This window comes from Gavia stellata, chromosome 7, assembly GCF_030936135.1.
Source record: "Gavia stellata isolate bGavSte3 chromosome 7, bGavSte3.hap2, whole genome shotgun sequence".
NCBI classification, from domain to species: Eukaryota; Metazoa; Chordata; class Aves; order Gaviiformes; family Gaviidae; genus Gavia; species Gavia stellata.
Genome location: NC_082600.1, coordinates 16,729,447 through 16,754,253, shown reverse-complemented (window position 1 = coordinate 16,754,253; position 24,807 = coordinate 16,729,447). Strand labels below are relative to the sequence as shown.

General features: G+C 34.5%; 1 protein-coding gene across 1 annotated transcript in view; it reads left to right on the top strand.

Moving 5' to 3' along the window:
* PAPOLA (poly(A) polymerase alpha) overlaps positions 1-22,959 on the top strand; it is a 39,173-nt gene extending 16,214 nt beyond the window's left edge. The window contains exons 11-23 of the mRNA XM_059819503.1: positions 289-409; positions 1,359-1,443; positions 6,132-6,185; positions 6,959-7,078; positions 8,773-8,882; positions 11,576-11,697; positions 13,363-13,505; positions 14,713-14,813; positions 16,366-16,583; positions 16,987-17,052; positions 18,592-18,666; positions 18,865-18,933; positions 20,815-22,959. Coding sequence (XP_059675486.1) covers positions 289-409; positions 1,359-1,443; positions 6,132-6,185; positions 6,959-7,078; positions 8,773-8,882; positions 11,576-11,697; positions 13,363-13,505; positions 14,713-14,813; positions 16,366-16,583; positions 16,987-17,052; positions 18,592-18,666; positions 18,865-18,933; positions 20,815-20,910 — 1,380 coding nt within the window. The 3' untranslated portion in view covers positions 20,911-22,959. The remainder of the gene's footprint in view (positions 1-288; positions 410-1,358; positions 1,444-6,131; positions 6,186-6,958; positions 7,079-8,772; positions 8,883-11,575; positions 11,698-13,362; positions 13,506-14,712; positions 14,814-16,365; positions 16,584-16,986; positions 17,053-18,591; positions 18,667-18,864; positions 18,934-20,814) is intronic.
* Positions 22,960-24,807: the final 1,848 nt, after the last annotated feature.

The window sequence follows — 24,807 nt, the reverse complement described above, 5'->3', positions numbered from 1 at the left end:
AGAGAAATTGTTCTGTTCAGTTGGTATTTCTGGACTTAAATGCCTGCAACTTGGTCTTGATGTGCTGACAGGTTACAGCCCTCCCACATCACTGTGGTTCAGAATGATGTCCTTTGTGAAAGCATTATCCTTGTTTTCTAAACTTTTTCTGAACTGTTGGTAAATTTGCTTGGTCTGCAAACTAGGGTCTCTTAGAACTTAAGACTCAGTTGTAGTAAAGGGAGAAATCCAAATTTGTTAACTCATGTGTATGCTTGAAGAAAACTGATTGGCTGTTGTTATATATAGGTAAACCCCAGTGATAGGTACCATCTTATGCCTATAATTACACCAGCATACCCACAGCAGAATTCTACCTACAATGTGTCCGTTTCCACACGGATGGTCATGGTTGAGGAATTTAAACAAGGTAAGTATTATCTTATGCTCTCTATATAAATGTTTTCAAATGGATTTAAAGTAGTTCCATTGTGGGTATGCTTTGTGGGGGGGGGAGGTGGGAGGACGGTAAATAGCTTCTTGACATGCGACTCTCTTCCGAGGGAGGTAGAACTTAGCCTGTTATGCTTATGTGGCTTAAAGTTCCAAATTCAGGAGAGACTTCTGCACATCTGTCCTTCACCCTTAGAAAATGAAGGTAACTAATTAGAATACCTTGTGCTTTCAAAATGAGAATTAAGGGTACAATATCTTTTTTTGTTTGTTTATTTTAGTGGCTTTAGATTGTGTCATGCCACATGGAAGATTAGTATAGTAATCCCACTTGATGGCCGTTTCTAGGCCTAATATAAGACAATATGCTTGCTCAGAGATGAGCCCTCTGGATTTATCCTAGTAATCTACTTGGATAATTATAGTAGACAAGAGAAGATGTTATCAAAGCAAGGATAGACTTGATGCAGAGAGCAACTACTATTAGTTCTCTCAGGCAGAGCAGTAGCTTATTGTCGTACTGTTTCTTTGCCTTCTTGTGGAATGCCTTGCAGAAGAGATGATTCAAGTACTGTAAGGAAAAAGATCTCTGTCTTCTTTGGACTGAGTAGTTACTGTGGCATACACAAAAGATGAAATTGAGCTGTGTTACACTGCAAAGTAAAAATATGTGAAATCATCAGTCTGATCAATTAACATACATCTCTAAACATATTTTATAGAGGTTCCTTTTAATAATGTGGTTTGTATAACTAATGACCACTTAAGGTATGACTGGTATATAAAGCTTGTTGGTAAATTCCTTTGAATTTGAAGAGGGGGGGAATAATTCGTAGTAACCTTTGCTAAGTTAATAAGCTGCTTTTACTCTGAGTACTAAACTGTATTTTAAAAAAAAAAAGTTTAAATGTTTTTTTATAATTTAGGTCTTGCTATCACAGATGAAATTTTGCTGAGTAAGGCAGAGTGGTCCAAACTTTTTGAAGCTCCAAACTTCTTTCAGAAGTACAAGTATGTATTTTATGGCATGGCAGAATATTTTAAGTTTTACCAGTTAAAATATCTAATGATGCTCTGTAGCACAGGATCTTAAATATACGTACATTAGACTTCCAAAAAGTGTTTTGTTAGGATTTTTCTATACAAGGGGGGAGTGAATGCACTATTGTCCTTTCTCTTAGAAAATGAATAATTTCCTCAGATACTTTTTTTTTTGTCTTTAGCATGTATTTCAGAAACCTGTTAGTCCCTGACCAGATATTTAGAATGTCACCAATTAACTATACAATTGGTATGCTACCAATGAAATGGAAGATATATCAGCTGGTTTGACTAACAGAAATGTTCTTTAGTGGTGTCAGTAAGCATTCTAAAAATGGGTCTTGCCTCTCAGGAAACAAGATATTAAAAGAACTAATTCTGGAGGTCAATATTTAAAATGAATACGTACTTGAAATTGTGTGTTTTCTTCTGTCAATATAGTCAACAGTTCACTTTGATAATAAAAGATATTTTTGCAATTGTGTTGACTAACTGCCAGATGTACTAGTTATTACTAGCTTTTTTTCATTAAAGCTTAAGGCTTTTGGCTCTTAATTAATATTCTTTCACACCTAGCTTCTCTAATTTTGTAATGTCTCTAAAGGAAATACTGAAGTTCACACTTCACATTTTTAGGGTTTCTAGTAATATGCTTGTGGGGCAGAAGTTTGTTAAATGTATGTGGACTTGCTGAAAGTTGTATTTTTATAATAAATATGGATTATTAAAATATGGACTACATCTTCTTTGCCCTCAGTTGAAATTGGAGACCCATTTTTTCTTGAATCAAGATTAAATATATTTTACACTTGTTTGTGTTGGGTGGTTGGTTGGTTATGTACTAATCTAAACAAGATTGAAATATACAGTTCCCCCATTAAAAGAGACTGATGACCTTCATAATGTGTCTGTGTTTTGTTTCTATACCTTTTGCATGATAAAAGCTTTAAAACATTTGGATGGCTTTTATGTTGTACCGTGGAAATTAAGTTTGAAAACACTTAAAAGAACACTGTAGACTTCTGTTGTTTTCTGAAGATAAAAATGGACTGCAGACAAATCAGTTTCTGCTCAAGAGGTTGCTAATAAGTTCCCTAGTACATTTTGTGTTTCTTTCAAAACTAGGAAAAAAATAGGAAACATTACATGTCATTTGAAATAATGTCCATTTTTTGTGTACCAGCTTTAGCCATTTTATCAGTTTTAGCAATAAAAGCTTCTCTTGCCAACATGAAATATACAGGTTTTGTATGTTTTGCACAAAATGTCTTTGCTTTAATTTTTTTTTTTAAACTGTGGAATGATATTATGGAGCCTGCTTTAATTTAAATTACCCAAGATTTTCTCTGTTTTACCCTTAGTAAGTTAATTTAAAGCTTTGGTTAGTAATGTTTACGAAATAAAATCGTTATATGCAGTCATCAGTATGTAATAAATGTGGCTCTGTTGGTCAAATCTCCATCTGAAAGCTAGATATTTCCGAGGTTTTTTTCCCCTCTTCACACTCTCCTCCTGTTTAAATTGTAGACGCCTTGACTTGTTCCTGCTGAAATTCAAAGCAGTATGTAGTGCTCTGCCAGATAAGAGAAGATAAGATATCCTTGCTCTGAGACATACTTCTAAAAACATTTCTTTTCTTCTCTGAAACCATAGCTTTAGTAATCTGTATCACTCTCAGTGCCAATTAGTTGCTAAATATCTATGTTGATCATAAACACTTTTGACTTGTTAGCTGTGTTTAAAATAAACGAACTTTAATGATGTGTGACTAAGGAAATCTGGAGGCTATTGCGTACCTGCATGGCAGGAGCAGATTAGAAATTGGGAAAGTGGGGATATCTGTTTTTATTTATTATTTTTCTTATTTTTAAAAGGCCAAAACTTACTTGGAGTTAGGGAGTTATAACGTGTTATCTGCCCTTCATGTAGGTTTAAATTTTTCAGATGGGGGGAAACAACAACAAAGAACATACACTTGCTGGATATGGTGATTTACAGGGAAATGATAAGAATAGTTTCAAGTGGGTATAACATGAGTATAATGTGTTACATGAGAATGAAATTATTAGAGCTTAAAACCAAGAGGGAAGTATGGTGATAAGAGAAATAACATTCATTTAATGAGCTCTAGCATATTGTTTCTCTGTTACAGACACCCAGCAAAATAAGTAGAATATAAACATACCTTTTAAAGAGGTACTTTGAACACTTGCCTTGATAGGACTCTATCTAAAGCACTGCATAATTTAAAGTGTAAATCCTGGACAGCTTAATAAAGAAAAAATGAAATTAACATGTTCAGGTGTTCTCAGTTTTTTTCAGAAAGTAGTGTAACTCTTAAAAATATGGTTTTTTGTAGGTGCAGGTGTTAATGGTGTAAGACAATTCCATATCTACATTAAGTTATTTTTATGAAAACATAATGCTGATAGGGAGACAGTGGGAGAGAAACAGCACCAGTTTCTAACAAAAAAACAAAAACAAAACCCCAAACCAACAACAAACCAACCAAAAAAACCCAACCCCCAAAAAAGACCAAACCCATATACTTCAAAATAATACCCTGCATCTAAAAATCACCATTGAGAGGTAGAAGCTTAACTTTAGAATTTTTTTTCTTTATTGTGAAGTAATGGATACTTCTGAATTAGATGTATTCTTTGTGATAAAATTATGAATGAAGAACTGATAACAAATCTTAACCTTTGTAAAATGTAGGAGTGAGACCTTGGACTCTAAAACTAAGCATGTCTTAATTTTTAACAGCTTGTGCTATTTAATTTTTACTGAAGATGGCAATAGCAGATTTCCAGTGATTAATTCCCTCTCAGCACTGTTTAACATTTGGGGGGGGGGGGGGGGGGGGGGGCAGGGGAGGGGGAGAAGTGGCATCTTTGCATTTTTCTTTCCTTTTCAGCTAGCACTACCTGAGCAAAAATAGCTAATTCTTACAGTTATTTTCATAAATAAGGCTTAGGGTTTTTTTCTAGGTCCTCACCAGCTTGTTGAGGCTTTTAGACATAGACAAATTAAAAGGTTTTTTTGAAATTGTTCTTCAGAAATTTGTTTCAAAGAGCTGCTTTTAATAAGTAACTGAAAAATTAGTTTCTTCAAATACTTGCAGATTTGAGATTTGTTTCCTTCAGTTCATACGTGGTTAAAAACAACAAAAAGCTTAAGTTGTCTTTCCTACTAAATGAAACATTCTGCAAGTGTGTGTGGTATGTATGATGTAGGAATCTTGTGGATGTTAGTTCCATATCCAGTGCTCCGTAGAAGAAATTGATACTAGAAATTATAACTTCTCATACCGATGTTGAGTAAAGGACCCTTATTCTCTTTTTTTTTTAATATAAATGATTAAGTCATGGTACCCTACAAGTAACTAAAATGAGTATTTCAGTAAGATAACAGGAAAAGCTCCTTAACCTTTTTATATGAAGCAGTTAATAATGCGAAAATGCTTAAAATAAGTAGATAAAATGCCCTATTCAGAAGGGGGAAGATGTTTCTCCAAACCTCTCTCTTCCAGTCCTCTTATTTCATGTACCTTCTCTGACCGAATTCAAAGGACTGTAGCATTTAGCAGGTTTTTTTCTCTTGCCACCTAAAGATAAGTACAGAAACATGCAGTTACTGATTTGATCTGTTGATTTTGATTTACTGTTATGATTTGAAGGCCTATAGCATGAGAGGACTCTTTTTGCACCATAGTTTTTCACCATCATTGACCTTGTGTTCCTTTCTATGAGGAGTATTTACTAGGGTCTAATCCCTCATGTTACTATTGTTCTTTAAATCCTGCTCTGAAGATACCTAAATATACCATGTCAGTATAGAGTAATGCCAAGTTGGATGACTTAGGATCCTAAAATAGACTTCCCAGCTTCTGAAAAACCTGACTAGACATGTAAGGTTGCCCCACCTCCCTCATTATGAACTCAAGTTAAAAGTAATCATCTCCCATTCCACTGTCATTGGGCTTCTTTGTTTAAAATACCATTCTTGCTTTGTATACTGTTTCTTTGAAATTTACTTACAGTGGGTATACACTGATTATCCTGGAATATAATTGAGAGCTTAAGAATTATCATCAGAGGAAACATTCCTTGTGAAGTTTCAGATAAGTGTCTTCAGACAATTCTAAAATGCAGATAAAAAATTTATTTAAACCACATTTGATAGTGTTATTTTTGACTTTGAACGAATGCATATGTGCTAACCACTCTTCTAACTATCTAGAAATAACATTGCGACTAAGAAAACTGACATATGTATAGATGATTGTGAACAATTGTTTTTACTTGCAAGGAATCTCTGGTAGTCAGTTAAATCCCTGATCTCGTTAGGTATTGAAATATCTGTACTGTTTTTCAACTAGTGCTATGGTCCTAGCCTTTTATTAAGGTTACTGGTATTAAAGTGTAGTTGCAAATGTCCCTAAAATCTGAAATGTTTTGAGAAGTCCATTAGTCACATGCTTGGGCGACATAGCCCCTTTGTCTACTTAACAATGCTTAATTTTATTATAGGGTGTATACTTAAGCTAATAATCTGTAGTTTGTGATGTAGAATTTACTGCAAATTTTTAATATTAAGGTTTGAATGTCTAGTTTTAGAAGTATAAATAGAATAGCATATTGTCTTTATCTCCAAAGGCATTATATTGTACTTCTAGCAAGCGCACCGACAGAAAAACAGCGACTAGAATGGTGAGTATAATGCTTGCTATTTAAAAGAAAAACAAAAAACACCAAACAAAAAAACCAAACAAAAAACATGTTAGCCTTGGATGCAAGGGAATAGCTAGTGTATGTAGTATCTTTTTAATGAAACAAAGTGGAGCTTCAGCGTTTCAGAATTAAATGTATGAAGATGGTACACTTCTGAAAAACAGTAAAAATTAAGAACCAGGGAGTGAAGGCTGTTGCTTGAATTTTGCTTCTTTACAGCATGGTCAGGTTCACTTTACAAATCTTACTTTCTTAAGCCTTACGCGCTTCTTTTAATAAGCAGTGTGAGGAGGTATGTTTTCAATCTCTTGAAATAACTGTATCTCAAAACAAAAATGCCTCTTGTTTCTGCTGTCTTTTACTAGAGAAGTTTTAAGATTGTCAGGTATTGGGAATTTCTTCAGCTTTAAAATTCATCGTTTGAAGCCAAAAGAATGTTGGAGAAATATGTAGGAGCTTCTTGCTGACTGCCTTTTGCTTGATGTGTAATGTCTTGCTATTTAATTCCATGTGTAAAATCAGGCCATAATGAGAGCTTCAGGGCATTCTTAAGCTTCCCTTGCATTAGTTTTTGTAAGTCTTTCACTTGGTTTATTGATCTGAATTATCTGTCATGTGTAGTGCATTAGTTTATTTGTATTCTCAAATATTAGTATAAGGAGAATGTTGAGGATTTTATCCTGATAGATGATGTTAGATACTTCCATTATTTCATATTAATGAGAACTTGCTAATAAATGACATTTATGCAGGGTGGGCTTGGTGGAATCAAAAATCCGTATTCTAGTTGGAAACCTGGAGAAGAATGAATTCATTACACTGGCTCATGTGAATCCACAGTCATTCCCAGCACCCAAGGAGAATCCTGACAAGTAAGCAAAACTGTTTTTTTCATGTAATGGTGAGGAACTAACTTAGCTAAAATATCAATTCATTAATAAATAAACTAGCATTTTTGTAGAATCTTAAATGGATTAATTTGTAATGACAGCATCTAAAGGCAAACAGTTTTAAGCTCTTTTCAAGTACGATTTGTAAAATTAGATACTCTTCATTCTGTGTAAGAATGTTTGTAAACCAGAAAATAAGGAAAGTATATTTTTACTGATAAATGTATTAATTGCATAATTTCTCACCAATAATTTGTGTTAGTTACTGCTACTTAGCTGCTGTTGTTTGAGCATCTAGCATCAGTTGGTATGACAGTTTTAATTATGAGGCAGCACTGAGAATCGGGAAGAACATCAAGCACAGTAGAACCAAAATCTTGAGTAACTAAGTACATTTAATGTTATTAAATTTAGCAGTTGAGATGCATATCTTTTAAACTTCGTAATGGCTGATGTTAGATATCCTCGGGATGTGGAAACAGTGGAGAGAATACCAAACACTTCAAATTGTTTAGGATTCTATGTTTTTCAACTCCTTCCCCCCTCTGCCACCCGCTCCTCTCCCGTTCAAAACAATGATTGCAGGTGTGTGGGCTAAAAACTCCTTTTAAGACTTAATTTAATTTCTAGATAGTGTTGTAATTAACTTGTAAGGAGTCATATTTTTGTGTGAAGTGTGAGAATGGGGAAGAAATTTTTATATTCACTGGGAATATGTGAAAAGCCTTGTTTACCTTTCACACAGATTTTTCCAGACATACCTGCTTTAAGTGACAGTATGGTGCTACTTTTTGGTTTTTGAAGCTATACATAAATTACATGCATGTTCCAAGTGAAATTGGACAAAAGCAGGCAGTACCTCTTTAGCACCATTTTAGTGAGTAAATACAGGTACAACTGCCTGCATAATCACAGGCTCTAATCAGCTCTTATTTCAGAGGACTTGATGCTTTTAGGAACGGTCATTTTCCCAATGTAAACAATGTATGTTCTTTCACCTGCCTGTCTAAATTTGTTCATTGATTGATTGGAAAACAGTGTTCTTCTGAAATAGTCTTACAGGGAGAAAACATTTGAATTAAAACATTAAATGTCTTGAACTGCTATAAAAGTGTTACACTATATTCTGTAATAGAATGTAATAGTTCATCTCCCTTGTATATTACGTGCAGGTGAGCTGTCAAAGGGAGGCTCTTCTTACCTGGGAACTGCACTTTGTGGTCAGTTACAGCTAAGAAATTTGAGAGTTGAAGACAAGTTTAGGTGGCAAAATGGAAGTTGTTTAGTCAGGGAATAGATTCTAATGACTTTCAGGGTCAGGAGCTGAAAATCTGTCATCTCCTTTCAAATCTATTTCCTTTACAGTTGCAATGGCTAGTTGTAACTCCTAAAAATGAAAGAATCTATACAAAAGCACAGTTGAACGAAGTAATCTACTGATGATCTCAGTTCATTAAGTTTGCTGGAGATAGATGTGTCAGTGTTCCATGACTTTTTGTATTGTGAATGAAAAGGGAATGTTGTTAAGTCAGTTTTGTGTTTTGCCTTTCTGTGGCTAGCTCCCCATTGCTAGTGGAGCTACAATGTACAACTGTTGTCTATTGCAGCAGATAATTTACTAGTTTATTCAGTTCTTCTGACAGTATTATATGACTGTTTTATATAAAATTTTCCAGGGAAGAATACCGTACAATGTGGGTGATTGGGTTGGTGTTTAAGAAAACCGAAAATTCTGAAAATTTAAGTGTTGATCTTACCTACGACATTCAGTCTTTTACAGACACAGGTGAGTTTTGCTTTCTAGATGTTCTGGTCTTGCTAAACTTGTTGAAGTTATTGTCTTTGTTCATAATGTAGTCTGTTTCAGTAGAAGACTTGTATCTAGACATAGAGTAGAAGGATTCAGTTAGGGAGTTAGGGTGTTATTTAATGAAATACAGTTTTAATGAGTTTTAATGCTTCTTCAGAAACTTCAGACTAATTGTTTTTAGTTTGTTTTCATTAAAACTGACTAAAATGACGCACACAAACCTTTCAGATCTCACCAAAAATGGTACATTATATTGTGATCTTGATTAAACAGCAAAATTGGTTATCATATGCAAACTACTTAGCCTAACCTCATTTTGACAATATGTGGATAGTTTAAATATTTTTATTACTTGTTGAAACTGAATTTATCAGTGGATTAAAGCTGAGTATCTAGTAGACTCTAGAACAAAATGCCTTTTATTCCATGGCGTTTCACACTAGGTAGTTGGTTCAATAACTTTTACCTAAACATCTAACACTCAGTGCAAGAAACCTTTTTGACTTTCTCCAATATTTACTTTTTGATTCACAAAAATAATTTAGAACACAGATAAGAAATTTGTAAGCAAATAATTGGTAACAGCTGGAGAGTGTGACTACAGGGTCTAAGGCTAAGAAAGGAACATTACCTTTGACAGGCTTATCTAATAAATTTGCAGTTAATGCTCAGGTATTACATGTTTACAGAATTAAAGGAATAGGTTCAAGTGCTTCCTAATGCAACCCTGATCTCTGGATTTCTAAGACTCAGTAAGACTGGAAGCGATGAAATTTTACACACAGCTTCCTCCCGCCCCCTGCAGTGTGGGTGTTTGAGTGACTATAATATACACATATATATATTTTTAACTAAATCATGCTGAGGTTTCAAAGTTCTTTATTGTCCTATATAGCTGCGGGGGGGGGGGGGCGCTGTGTGTGTATATATAGCTATGTGCCTTTTTCAGTCAAAGGGATTTTTATTTTCTTGAGAGTGGAATATTCCTTTTGATTGTAAGTGGTAAGCTGAAACTTCAGACACATTCTAATTTTTGAGAATTTAGAAAAGGCGTGATAGCTTGGCTGCTGTTTTGAAGGAGTGAAGGAATCTATGAATTCCAGTTTCTCAGGTCTTTTATAAACAGATATTTCAATAGTGTACTTGTCGGAGATTTTTGGTATCAAAATAGTAAAACTTGCACTTACGATTTTGAATTTGATTTACTTGCACTACATTCAAATCTGAAATTTGTCTAAATAGATGCAATTTTAAATGAAGTAGAATTTCATCAAAGTCATTTAGACTGTGATGCATAGTTTTCTGTTCAACTTGTAAATACACTTCCAAAGATAACCAACTAGCAAACAATTTCTGTTTGTGTGTTTCTTTGTCATCTCAAATTAATGTAGGTCTGTCTTCATTGTTTTTAATCCGTCCCGAAAACTTCTGTTTGCCCTGCCTTTTGGAATAGATCCTAAGATTTTATTAAAACTATTAAAGCATTTTCAGCAACGAAATTAGGGAATAGCTTGCTTTTTAGTGGGAGCAGAGGGAGGAAGAGAGCCATGAAGAGTGGGCTAGGTTTTCCTTGTATTGAAACTTTGGTAAGACCTAATGTTAGGAATATGGAATGCTTTAACCATGTCTGGCTTTCCTGAGCATGCCCCTACCATAACTGTAACTTTTATAATCTTTACACAGAGGCTTTATGAGCTTCTTCAATACCAAGAATTAGTGTCGTAGGTTCTTTAATGTGCAGTATTCATCGAGCTGTTTGTGTGTATGGCTCTTAACAGCTTTTTAATTACACGTTCACAGCCTATTCAATGAGATTCTGTAACGTTTGTAGACTAGACGATGAATAAGGGAGATTCCTCTTAAGATTTTGTATTTAGGATCTACAGAACACTTTTTTAATTCATATGTCTGCCACAGCTTTGTTCAATGTTGTATAAAAAGCTGCTGTTAAGGAACAACAAATTTTTCATTTTTACATGGCTTTACTTGAACCCAAGATGTTGGGTTGCAGTGCAATTCCTTTACTAGCACTAACCATGTTGACTTACCGGAAGTAAATGTTCTGAGGTGAAAAGAAATAGCTCAATATAGTAGACATAATTAAGAAAAAAAAAAAAAAGCAAAGCAAACCAACCAAAAAAACCCAAAACACAGCAGAAAAAAAACCAAATGTAAATCGCTTTTGTATAAAAGCATAGTGGTAGCTGAGTTGCCAGAATGATTTGTAATATATTAGCTGGCACACAAGCATTCAACTCCTGAGTTAGAAGCCGTTTGTTGTAGGAGCTGCATAAATAAAAGCTGAATCAACTATGTAATACTGTAATGAGGAAATCTTACTTATATCTTTAGTCCCTTTGAGATGAAATGAAGAATTCACTTCAGAGCTGTTACTGTTAAAACTTGTTAACAATATGGTTTAGAGAACTGTGTGCTTGCAAGATATTTTTCTTGGAAAACAGGTCATCTGCTTCCAAAGTAATGTTTTAGTGTTTGTACTATCAGTGCTGGCATAGTAGGCAGTTTGCTTTCTTCCTCCAGAACAAGGAAATGCTATGCTTTTTCTTGAGGGTAATGAATGTTCTGAAATGTAAATTGTTTCTGCCTGGGCAAGTAAGTGGACTTTGCAAAATGCTTCAATATGTCTTAATGTTATTCTAATTGTGTAGTTTATAGGCAAGCAATAAACAGCAAGATGTTTGAGATGGATATGAAGATTGCTGCAAGGCATGTGAAACGTAAGCAACTTCACCAACTGCTACCTAATCACGTGCTTCAGAAAAAGAAAAAGGTGAACTTGACTAATATTTGAGAGCAATAAAAATGCTATTGAGAAATGATTCCTCAGCTTTTTAGATTTACTAATCAAAGAACTAAAATTACATTTTGGAAGCTTAGTTTTACGTGTATAAGCAATGTGATCTCATTTGGTTGTAGCAGTAGTACTAGATGCACTAAATATAATACTAGATTTCCCAGAACATTAGCATCGTGGATAGTATCTTCAGGTGTGGCTAAGAAATCATATTTTGTTGGCCTTCCTAAACTAAACAGATTTAAAACAGTGTAGTAATAAGGTTTTAAAGCTCTCTTGCTATTTTAACATGTAGGTCACCTAAAGGAAGCATCTGTAACAATACCAATAGAACAATCAGTCAAGCAATTCTTGCTATCTCCAGCTTTTTCCACTTAAGTTATTATTACTTAGATTTTCTTGTAAGTCTCCTAAATGTAAGATTTCAGGTCATCAAATAGAAGCAGAGTAGAATGTTGAAATTGTTGCTGCCTTTTTGTATCTAAGACGGTAGTCTGTTGTTGTAACTGATGTTGAATACTTTGAGGATAATTTGAAGGAAAGTATTCTTCAACCTCCAACTTGCTAGCTTTTGGTATTGAATGCTCTTTTAATAAAGAGTAAAACATTTAAATGATGGTTTTGACATCAGAAAATTGCCCATTGCCTAGCCAGGGTTATTTTCTCCCTCAGTATGTAGTTTACCTGTGTGGCCATACATGAGAATGGTAGCAAAATTTTTAATTAAGCTGTTGTATTGGATGTGATGTACTTTCAGTGAAGGCAGGAGAAAGGGGGTGGAACATTGAATTTAACAATTTATTCTGTGTTTCAAAATCCCTGCTTCTTTGTTAGCTTAATCTGAGAGCAATACAGCTTTGCTTGTTTTTGTGAATAGCTAAACCACTGTTATATACTCTTATAGATATATCTGAATAACATGCTTTTTTACTATAGCTGTTTTATTTTAACTGTTTTTTTTTAAAGAATAGGAAATCTTGTATTGGATCCAAGTGTAAATGTGCTTGTAATAAGTTTCAGAGGACAATGTAAATATTAAGTAATGCATCTCTTTAACTAGTACTATGTCAGAGAAGGGTTTTTCTTCTCCACTGACTGTCTAAGTTCAAATCAGTCTCTAAATTCTTTGTATTAATTGTGGTTTTGGTGTACATCAGTATTACTTTGAAGTTAATCAAAGCAGTATCTATAAGCCCACAAAACCAAAGAAACTTGAAATAAAGTTGAAAATACAATCACTAAATAGAACAACAGTTTATCTTATGTTTTTGAACATTGCTGGTTCAGACAAATCTGTACGTGAATTGTGAATGTGAAAATGTAAATGCTTGTAGTGACAGGATAGTGGATTATTTACATGTAAAATGATTTGAAAATTGTCCGTTTATGTTTTGCATTTTAAAATGTTCATACTTTCAGGGTTTTTTTCTAAAACTGTACTTAAATTTAACTGCATTTAAGCCACACAAACATGTTTAGTTCATGGTGGAAGCTCATCGCTGTTAAATCGCCTCTCATTTTTTTTCACAAATGTCACGGCTAACATCTTGCCTAACTGAAATATTTCATCATTTGAATCTTCATTGATTTTTAAGCCCTTAATAAGACTAATATAATTTTCGTTTGTCTTGTGGGTTGCAGCATTCGACAGAAGGGATCAGGTTGACAGCTCTGAATGACAGCAGCCTAGACTTGTCTATGGACAGTGATAACAGCACGTCTGTGCCTTCGCCTACTAGTGCTATGAAGACGAGTCCATTGAACAGTTCTGGAAGTTCTCAGGGGTAATGAAGACTTTCAGTCTTGCTGCTGCTATCTGTTCCTGAATTACTTGTGTTAAAAGCCTAGCAAATATGGCATGCATGAGATACTACAGTTACCAAAGTGTGAATGTTCCAAACTGGAGCTTGCAGACATTCTTATTTCTAGTTTGAACACTACAGCAGGGCTGAATTTGGGGGATAGGGAGCATGGCGTTGGACTTCAGATGAAGAATTATAAAGTTAGGTGAAGATGCTTAAAAGAACAAGGAAATAAAAAAACTTGGGGGCACTGCAGTAGGAGATTGCAAGAGGGAGCGAGCAGGAAATTGAGGTGTGAGAGTGAGGAAGAGTTATGTGAGTTTTGGATCAAAATGAGACAGTAGAGAAGTTTAGGCTTTCTGTCTGGGAAATCAGTAGTGCTACTGCTGATACAGATGATATCTGTGCAAATTAAGCTTAGGAACATAATTTTACATTGTGTTTTCAAATTGTGCATATTAATGTACAGTTGTGCAGTATTAGATGTATATTATAGGATGTTGTGTAGGATAATACTTAAGTTCACTAAACTTACTCCTTTTGACAAGTGCTCTTCTAGTTAGTCTTCCTTGGTAAATGATTTCCAGTAGTTGATGCCACTGATCATGCTATTAAAACAAGCCTATGATATCTAGGATGTCACACTTGAAGAGGAAATTGCCCAGTGTTGCTTTTAGACACATACTGCTTCCTTATTTCTTGAAAATGAAGAAACAATTTTTCTGTCATGTGAAATCCCAGGCCTTTGCTTGGGAAGTCCAGGCTGAAATCATAGTCATAATGGTGTGTGTAGATTGAAAACAAAATTTCTGTTCTAGTCCTTCTACACTGGTTTTTGTTCCATCCTTCAGGAAAAGAGTTGCTACGTTTTCCCCTGCACCTTATTTGGGCAGACATTGCCTTAATTTTTGCCTTTTTTCATGCAACTTCTTACTGGACTAAAAAACTGACTCTGAAGTAATTCAGATTGAATATTTGAAATAGTTTCCATTGCTCAAGTTTGGTAGTAGATTGCCAACTCTCATTTCTGTTTTCCTGTTGTGACATAGTATTATAAGTTCTGCTCTGTAATGTAGGTAAAATCCTATCAGCTATGGTTACTGGCCATGTGTATGATGTGACAAAAGGAGGATCGTATAGTACCATAGCTTTACTAATGTTCAGCATTTTGTCGGTTTTCAATTTTTAGCAGAAGCAGTCCTGCGCCAGCTGTAACAGCAGCATCTGTGACCAACATACAGGCTTCTGAAGTCACTGTGCCACAAATAAATTCCAGTGAAAGCTCAGGGGGTAAGGAAAATGGCATAGTATATTGTTTCTATTGATTTTTTTTTGGTAACATTTATAAAGCAGTTTTTCTTCCAGTTTGAGGTCTTTACTTAACACATGCTATAACATGTTCTCCTTGATACACAGATCTAACTAATTTCTTTAGGACTCAGGAGATCATGGCGGAATATTTTGTGCCGTGATGTTTGTTTATTCTTAGGGAGTTACATTTGCCATAGACAATAACAATAGTTTTCCGATGACCTGATGCAGGTCTGTAGTTCAGTTGGTCAAATGTAGAAAAACTATATAAAGCTGGAAGAGCATTTTTTGTATTTATTTTTAATCCATTTTGTAGTTAAACCCAAGAGGTGGTTCTGTACTGTCTATAATCTGTGCTCCCATGTTCCTGCTCTTTGTACTTCATGAAATTGACTCTAGGAATGAAAAAGACTCAGATGTAAGCAGAACACACGTCCTTACTGATGTCTTTTTAAATATGTCCCACTGTGTGTGCTGGCTTTATCCTCCATATTTTCTATGAGAAAAAGTACACTTCACTTTATACTTTAAAAAAAAAAAAATTTAAAAATTGACTTTTTAGTGAAAGGACAAAGGCATCTGGTGAAAATGCTCACTTAGCACAGTCAGCTACTCTTTTTTGATGGAACTTAAGCTGTATACAAGGAGCAAGTCAGAAATAGATGGAAAAGGGGACCAACTGGTTAGCCTTTCAAGATGAGATCTTTCTTATTTCACTCTGACATGTGGGACAGTGGAGTCTTACTGTTCTCTGATTTATCTTAAGTCACAGGTGCATCAATGTGAGTAAGTTTGTCCATGAGCACTAAATGGAGCTTAAATGGCATGACTGTTTTTTGGATTTGGAAGCATATCAGAAGTTGTTCATTCCTGTATTTTGGTTAATCAAAAGCAGTCACCTGATAGTTAATGAAAAATTTCCTCAATGTAACTTTTTTCACCCTGGAGCATCTCCTATGTGCGCTTATTGGTTTGAGGTAGGCAATTGATGAGGTAGAGCTTTGTCATATGGAGCATTTATCAAAAGGATGTATGGAATGTCAGATGTTCTGTGATGACTTCATGTCTGTCATTACGTACAATAAACTTCATGTTTGAGTGATAAAGAGAGTATCAGATTGCTCTTGGATTTGATTTAAGGCAGTCTTTGGCAATGCATATATATGGCCAAGTACAGAAACGGTAAAACTTCTTTGGGTACCAAGAATAATGCAGCTATATTAGCACAGAGCTCTGTCTGGGCTAGTATACCCTGCCGTTAAGCAGGGTTAATTAGACCAAGCAGAGTGTCACTGCCATGGCTACCCTGTATCTGGTGCAGGAATTCTCTCTCAGAATGACCTTGAAACTAAACTGTGCTGTGTATGCACACCTGCTCTTCCAAACATGATGCTTATACCACTAACTGTACCACTTCCTTGATGCCTACTTGATACTAGTGGTTTTGAATAGAAACCAAAATACCAGTGATTGAACTAAAATGTTTGCGTCAACTCACCTTGTTTAAGCTTTTAAAATTATTTATCCATAGGTACTTCAAATGAAAGCATTCCTCAAACTGCCACACAACCAGCCATTTCTCCACCACCAAAGCCTACCATCTCTAGAATTTCCTCAGCGTATCTATTAAATCCATCACCAAGAACTTCAGGAAATGTTGCAACAAAAATGCCTAGCCCTGTCACAGCAGTGAAAAGGACATCTTCTCCCCATAAAGAAGAGTCTCCCAAGAAAATGAAAATTGAAGAGGTATTTGAGATTTTGAGATCGTACCATAGCAATGTCCAAAACTTTGAATAGTCATTTCAGCTGCAGAGTGCTGATTCTCATATTCCAGGTTTCAAATTTTTTTTTAAATGGGATGTATATTTACTACTCGTGATTGCATTGCTGCTTTATGTATTCAGCTTGCTTAGGTGTTAGTGTGTTTTTGTTATGCTGATAATCATCACGCGACACATATACTTCATTAGCACAAGTGCTTAAGATTCTAAATTCTTGTCTTAAAAACAATTCTTTTGTTAGAGTATAACATGTTAAGTATTACAACTAATTCTGACTTCAAAAACACTTTATGACCTTATTTTCTTGTTCATTTTTTAAAATACGTTTTTATGATTTTTAATAGTTTCTGGGTTTGTTTGTATTTCAGCAGGATGAAATAAGTGAAGATACTAGCTGTATAGATTTGAATGAGCATGAAAAAATGGAAACTAAGGTATCTATGCCTAGACCATACGATTTTGCGTACATTAATCAGGACTCTTCCTTGTGAAAATTACTGTGTTTCTCTATAGGAATGACTAAGAGTGTTTGTAGATACCGTATAGACTCTCCAGTAAAGATATCAAAATGATACGTTATTTTTTCAATGTATATGTCAATATTAATGAATTGATATTTATATGTAAATTTGATAAATCAGATCAGGGATGTGTGTATATGCTTTGCTTTGCCTGCATCCCGAACTCGATGCATGTTACTTAGTTAAAGAACAGTTGTCCTATGTATTCCATTGGGATTTTTGCATGCTGGCTGAGAATCCCAAAGCCAGGTGCTACCTTGTTCACTTTTTAGATTAAAAAAAATATTTTAAATTATGGTAAATAAATCTTTTCTGATAGTGAAATTATTGTATGAAGTTATGGCATACCTTTTGGGGACTTCCAGAGATTCAAGTGTGCCCCTCCAGTATCTTGTAATTTAGCAGACAGTTTTTCTGCTTATTGATGAACAGAAAGGGTGACAGTCTGTCTTTAGCATTATGATAGCAGATCTCCGCTTGGGTGTACACAGTTTTTATAGGGCACATTCTCTTGTCTTTGGAATACTCTAGAAAATATGCTGAGAAATTAAAATATCTATTAAAATGTTTAAGTGCTTTGCTTTATACGTTTCCACACCCTTAAGTGAGGAATTGTGTCTTGTTATGTAGTCACCTTGAAATCTCTTTGAACGCAAGACAGGTGAAGGCAGAAATGCATGTAAGCATTTAATCCTAACATTGAAAATAGATTCTCTGGATACAGATCATTATAAAAGACATAGGTAATCCTGTTAGAGGAGACTGACAGTAAAGGCTAAATCTTATGTCCTTAATATGCATGGAAGCAAATGGAGGAATGAACTACTTAAACATAGTTTTTTCTCCATTGAAATACATGTCTTTTTATTAGGGTATGGTTTACTAAATGGTACAATTTTAACTAACAGGCTGTTTTCATTAAAATGAGCATGTGGCACTGTCCTGCTTTTAACCATGCAGTCCCACTGTTTTACCTGAAAAACTGGCTCTGACATTCATCTGTTCATCCAGAAAGCTGATTCAACCCACTAAAGTAGCAGGAAAACTTTTCTGGCAGAATGGTGAAAGGAGTGGAAAAGCAGTTGAATTTGCAACAAATTCAGTAGCTTTTCACATGGTCTTCCTTGTTACTATACTTTTTGCCTTTAATGAGTTGAATGACATGTAATGTTTTCCTATAGGATTCTGTATAAAAGGCGTTAAGTGGTTAAACAAGTGATAACTGAGAAGTGATATAGCTTGTGTTGATTTCAAATTCCTAATCAACAAAATGTTCTCTAGTGTAGTAATTTCTGTATTATAAAAGGATGTGTATCAATGAAGCAAGTACTGATACTTGCCTTTTTTCTTTTTCTGTATATGCACAACTTAAGGCATTCTGATTAATGGAGTTCTGTATAAATAGCTTTTACAATTGGAAGTGGTATAACTGTGATGCTTTTGTTTTTTTAGGAGCAACTTGAGACAGAAGTGAATGTTAATTCTCAAACAGAAACTCTTCAGACAGCTTCTCTGCAAGCTCCTCAGGTACTGTTTTTAAAAACAACACCTCTGTGTGTGTGTGTGCTAATCTGTGGTGCAAACATTGAAATTAAAATTAGTCCAGATGTTAAAAATAAATGTATAATTTTTAATAAAAATCTATTTTATGGAAAGCTGCTTGTTGTTACTGTCACAATTTTTGTGTTTTAGATGGTCATTGATCTTATTGAATGTGCATTGTAGCTAAACATGTATGGCTTGCCATACAAACTGACCGAAGCTGGATTCACTCTTCTGAATTGTGCCTTCAAAGTAAGGGGCTCAGTTTATTCCTTTGTGCTTTGCACATCACAGAATAATCCTTTCTAACAAGGAAACAAATGCTTTAAATAGCTGCTGCTCAAAGATATCCTGGTAGAGGTTGAGAATGTCTGAAATGTAATTTAAGGTTATGATATTTGGTACGAGAGAGAGAGAAGTTGTAATCTTGTAATTCATTAGCCAGCTGTGTTGCTTCACTGCAGGTATTATAAGTATAAGGAGCATTGGAAAAATAGACATTAAGTTAAGAATTCTGTGGCATTCACTTAAATTTTGTTCCTAATATTGTAACAACTTTTAGAGAACACATCTTTGTCTTTACTAGCATTTTTAAGCTTCTCTTAGTGCTCTACTGATTAAAGTTTCACTATCACAAAGCATTTTATTCACGCTTTACTCATTAAATGATGTGTAGTAAATGTATAGATTGAAAATGGAGTTATACTGCAGTAGTGTTAATGGTATTTGTTATCAGACTTTTTGAATTATATGAGCAGTCCTGAATAAAGGTACCAAAATTGTTTTGCAAAAACTCCAGGTGTTACATGGGCACCCTAAACTGTTTCAGGGAAGTTTTTAGATCGTTTAGTACAACAAGTTTATTTCACCTATTGTTGAGGGATGGTTATATAAAGCTTTGTCATTTTTACAAATTGAGTAGTTGTTACTTTAGCAAAAGTAGCCTGGAAACTGCAAAAGAATGGGGGCCTTTTCTGTCATTTTTCAGTATTCTTGTTGGCTTGGTTTAAAACCCTGCTCATGATGCAGAAAATAGAAACATGTTAAACCACAGGTCAGCACCAACCAGAGTGGGCTACTGGCAGCAGAGGGGAGGTGGGAGGTCAAAGCTATTTTGCCTTGAGTCCTTGTTGTGTTGTGCTTTCCTACTGTATCAGTCAGTGTTAACTTGGCTGATTTTTTTTAATAAAACAACAATTAAGAGCAGTCATCTTAATGCAGGTTTTTCCCATGTATCAAATGTACCTCATATTAATTTTGAATGTTAACATAATGTAAGAAAATATTTTCTGATAAATCATGGGAAGTAATGCATAGTAACTCTGTTATTGTGATGTCAAATAATCTGCTGAAGTGGAAGAGAAATACTTCAAAAATAAAAAAAAAAAACAACAATAGAAGCTTGTTAAGCATGTGAGAAATTAGTGAATCACACTGAATCTTGAGAGTGGTGTTCTTCTGCGTTTTCCTTTATTTGGCTTTAGATATAATTCTGCTGAACAGGATTTAAGTCTTTTAAGTGAGGAAAAAAGTGTTCAGTTTATTTTCAAGATGAAATTCTTAACCCAGTCATATAGCACTGTTTTAGAGTTCATCATATGTTTTCCATGTAAATCTAAACCATTATGAAAAGTTGGAAATTTGGCTGTAAAGAGCTTTTAAACATTCTGAAATATAAAAGTGTGAAGACACATATTTGTATTGGGGACAGTTTTTCATCACTCATCTGTAAGAGGCTGCGGCTTAACACTGAATTGTTCAAAGGCATTTTTAAATACTAAATATGTAGATTGGATAGTAGATGTCACCAATCAAGCACCCTTGTTATGTGGATATTATGTTTTATTGTAATATAGGTTATTAGTAAGCTCAGCTTTATCTGCAGCACTTCCTAATTTTTTGCAGTTGTCAAAAAAGGAAATGTATGCTATACAAATTCCCCTTAATAGTGACTGTGTAGGCAAAGGAAGTATCTGCTTCTGTATTTATAATTTGTAATTATCCTTATCTTGCTATATTATTAAAAACCCTTCTAAAGATCTTGTTTTTGAAAGTTAGTGCCAATTACTACAATATTTTTCTTTTGGTATTTACAAAGTTAAAATGCAACCAACCTTTTTCTTTTCTTTTCAGAAAACACCCAGTACAGACCTTTCGGATATCCCTGCTCTCCCTGCAAATCCTATTCCTGTTATCAAGAATTCAATAAAATTGAGATTGAACCGGTAAAAACAACCTCAGGGGTCCATAAACAGTATCTGCCAACTTAACCTGTTGTCTTCTAATGCTAGAAAAAAAGGAGAACGGAGGGTGCAAGACTAGAACACGATCACAAATGGATTTAGGTATATTTTGTGCACTTCCCTTTCTGGGCTAAAATCACCACTTGATTGGAAGTCCAGGTTAGTATGTGAAGCCAGGAGTACAATTAATGTGTTAGCAACAGTTGCATTAAATATTTCGAAGGATTACTGCCTTTAAAAACATGAACACTATTTGTAGCCATATTTGACATTCTGATTGAATTTGTTTGCATTGTTTCAAAATTGAGATAAAACTGGCATAAGAATCCCTTAAATGCACTTTTATGTACTTTTTTTATTGGAGTATGACTAATTTTAGATCTTCAACTGATACACTTTTGTTTTATTGAAGAATCTCTTCAATACTAGTAATCTGCAAATTGGATGACATTCTATGATATACTATACATTGAAAACAAAGTGTATCGTATATCTAGTTCAACTGCCATCAAGCAGCAGTAAGCCTTTAAAATGAATTGTCAAATCTTGAGGTTATAAGACATATGTTGAGGAAGTAATTGGGAAGTTTTGGTATTGGTGGGACATGATTACGATGTGGTCTACTTTTATTTATAGGATTGTTTTAAGGTGCATACAGATCAGCAATCAAACAGCAAATAAACTTTCCTTTGAGCTAATCTAACTTCTTACTCCCTTTTTGATCCTTTTATTTCTTGGGAAAAGCTTTTGTGTTTAATGTTGGGGTTTTTTTGCAGCTTGTATGCACCATATAGGACAATAGTTATTTATACAAAATAAAAACAAACCAGACTCATTTGAGTTCATCCCAGCCCCTTATCTAATCATCATACCTTGTGGCCTGTAGGCACAAATTCAAAATTTTGTCCCATGACTAAAGTGTTTAAGTAAATATTATGTGCCTGAGAAATATAACACCTGTCTTGATGGCCTTTGAATCACTAAATATAAGATGATTTTTGTACACTCCATAAAAGTCCTGTATGCATTAAAAAGCTTCAAATTTTAAATAAAGGCAAAAAGATTTTTCCCTAGAATTTTAACCTTTTTATTTTTAGATGGCTCATCAGAAATAGTTTTACATACAGAACAACACTGAATTTTTAAAAATCATATTTCTAGTAAGCACTTGACATCTAGTAAGCTCTCTTACTCCTATTTTTTGTTTTTGTAGTCCTATCAAAAAAGATAAGTAACAACTTTTTCTTTTGAAAGAACTGAGTCTCTCATGGCAAAGAACAGCAATATTCGAGGAACATGAGAGATACCAACAGTAGTACCAGATGTAGATAACAAACTTCATGTTACTATTACTTAAGTTCGAAATATGTGGGATATCAAATCATACTTCCCATACTTTGATTAGCATGTTTTATGAACTCCCTTCTCCCATTGTGCTACATCCTATTACACGTGCATCTTTCATGTTAAAATGAAAATACTTACACTCTTCCCCTTATCCTTCTAAATTAATTCTCCAAAGTCAGAGTGTAGCTTATCTTTTACTTAGGCTGTGCAGTAATTGAAGGGGTTTTTTTTGCCATTTGTCTAAGATGTCTAGTATACAATATTTCTCTCTTCCTTGCCCTGTGCAGCCTGCTGTCGTCCACCCCCCAAAGAAGGTTATATTAACAGTTGAAGTGTACAAGGTGTCTGTGTATTTTGTGTAGCTATGGAGTTTAGATCGAAATTGCCAGGCACAAATTTAGTCTTGTCATTTTGTTTACACATCGGAAAATCTTTTTCATTTTATTAAACGTTTCATGTAACTGCACCCAAGTTTTGCCAAGCTGGAAACTTGGAACCTTTCTGTATAGTGACTTTTTAATTCTAGTTTTCATAACCTGGAGATCAGACTGTTGCTTTCGCATGATGTACGTAGTGTCTCATGACTGGAGTTTGCTTTGTTTTATAGTATCTGTACTCCTTGTATTTTTCAAGAGCTATTTTGTAAACAGATGATGTATTTCTCCATTGAAAACACAATAAAAAACAGCACAATCCCATAGTTGTCTGATTTTTCTGAATCTACAAAATAGATTTTACTCTCTTAATTCATACTTAGCTCTTAAATTTTATGCTAAGGCAAAATGCAGTATGGCCTAGAAGAAATAGTACATAAATGAATGGTCTCTAAATAAGCATGATGTTAGATATAGGGAGTGGAGGTAGCACTCAGCAGGATGTTGAGTTCTAGTCTGTTAAAGGGGAAGGTTGTGGATTGTGCAGTGGCTTGGTGGGGGCAGAGTTTATTGCCAAAATAAAACCCCCAAAAAACCCACAACAATACCCAAACCCCACCCATTTTAAGAGCATCCATTCCTTGTCTCCTGATTAGGAGTCCATCTCAAACTCTTAAATTCTTAAAAGCTGACAGAACTAGAAGAAATGTATGCATAAACAGTTTGGAGCTATACTATTTTCTTTAAAATTTTGAAGTCCGTTTTTTAAAAACATTAGCTGTAACAGTTTCGGCATCTTATGCTTGCTTTTCTTACAAGTGACTATTTCTTATGTCAGCAGATGGCACTATTTCTCTTCTTGTCAAATCGTTTAAGCTTGCCCTGAAATAAAAGTAAAAATCGCAAGTAGCTGTGCATCACTTGATTGATCTTTGTATCAGCATAAGACCAATCCTCCAAATGCTTGATGTTGAGTAACTTTAAGTAGCCTCCTTTTGACTAAAATTTCTTTAACTGCTAAAACTGCTGATGATTATGGTCTTCATATTGTAATTAGCCTGCCTAAAACAATAAACCTTTGTGTTGTATGTATTTTTCACAGCATGCGGTTGCTTGTCTTGTTTAGAAGAGATTTATCGTCTATATATCTTGCCCACCCAATCTCCCCTTTCATCACAGCTGATCTCATTTATGGCTTTAATTTCTCTTATTTTCTCTGACGGGTAAAAATCTGCTAGTAGATATACAAATTTCTGTTCAGTGTTTCTCAATTTACTGGCAATAGGCTTCAGTAGGCTTGTTCTTCTCAGTTACCCATCCCTCATGAACCTCCAGAAGTAAGTTCGTGGACCCATAAGGATCTGCAAACAAGAAGCTGAAAATTACTGTTGTACTCAAAAGAATTAACATTAATAAGCCGTGGCTCTAATAGATGGCTTTAGACGTACTGATTTAAATTCAGACATTTGAGTTATAGCTAAAGTTGTGCTTCCTTGCTGTAGGTAGTATGTGTGCATGCCATTCCTTAGTGCATTTCTATTTTTTAACTGCAAAATCTTTAAACCTGTAGCTACAAGTATATAGTAACTGAATAGTAATGAGTATCAATTGATAGTCAATGTACCTTAATGAGAGAACCTATTTTAATCAACAATAAATTTAAAACTGAGTTCTTCAGGTTCTAGAATAACCGAAAATAATTCAGTATAGCAGGAACACGCTAGATATTACTGAGCCAGAACCTATACTTAAATGCCAGAAAAAATACTGTGGTAGTTACTTGCGGAAGCCGAGTATGTTTATTTTCTCACATTACATATTTTCTAGGAAGTTGCGTGCATTTGTACAAAAGGCATTTCGCATGTTGAAGTGATCCTGGCATTCTTTATGTAACTTTATAAACACACTAGTCAGGTAGCTTTGCTATGCTTAATCTCTCTTTGGCATCGTTGTGGCTGAACAATACTGACCAAAAATTTGTCACTTAAAAATATGCAAGTCTTGATAGTACACTCATGAATGTCTGTATACACATACATTAGCTGAGTACTTGGTAGGTTCACTTTTTTTAAGATCCTGTCATATTGGAAAAACATCAGTAATAAAGTATTTTTAGTTTACTTTCATAATCTTAGAGTTAAGGATCTGTTCAATAGAAACAA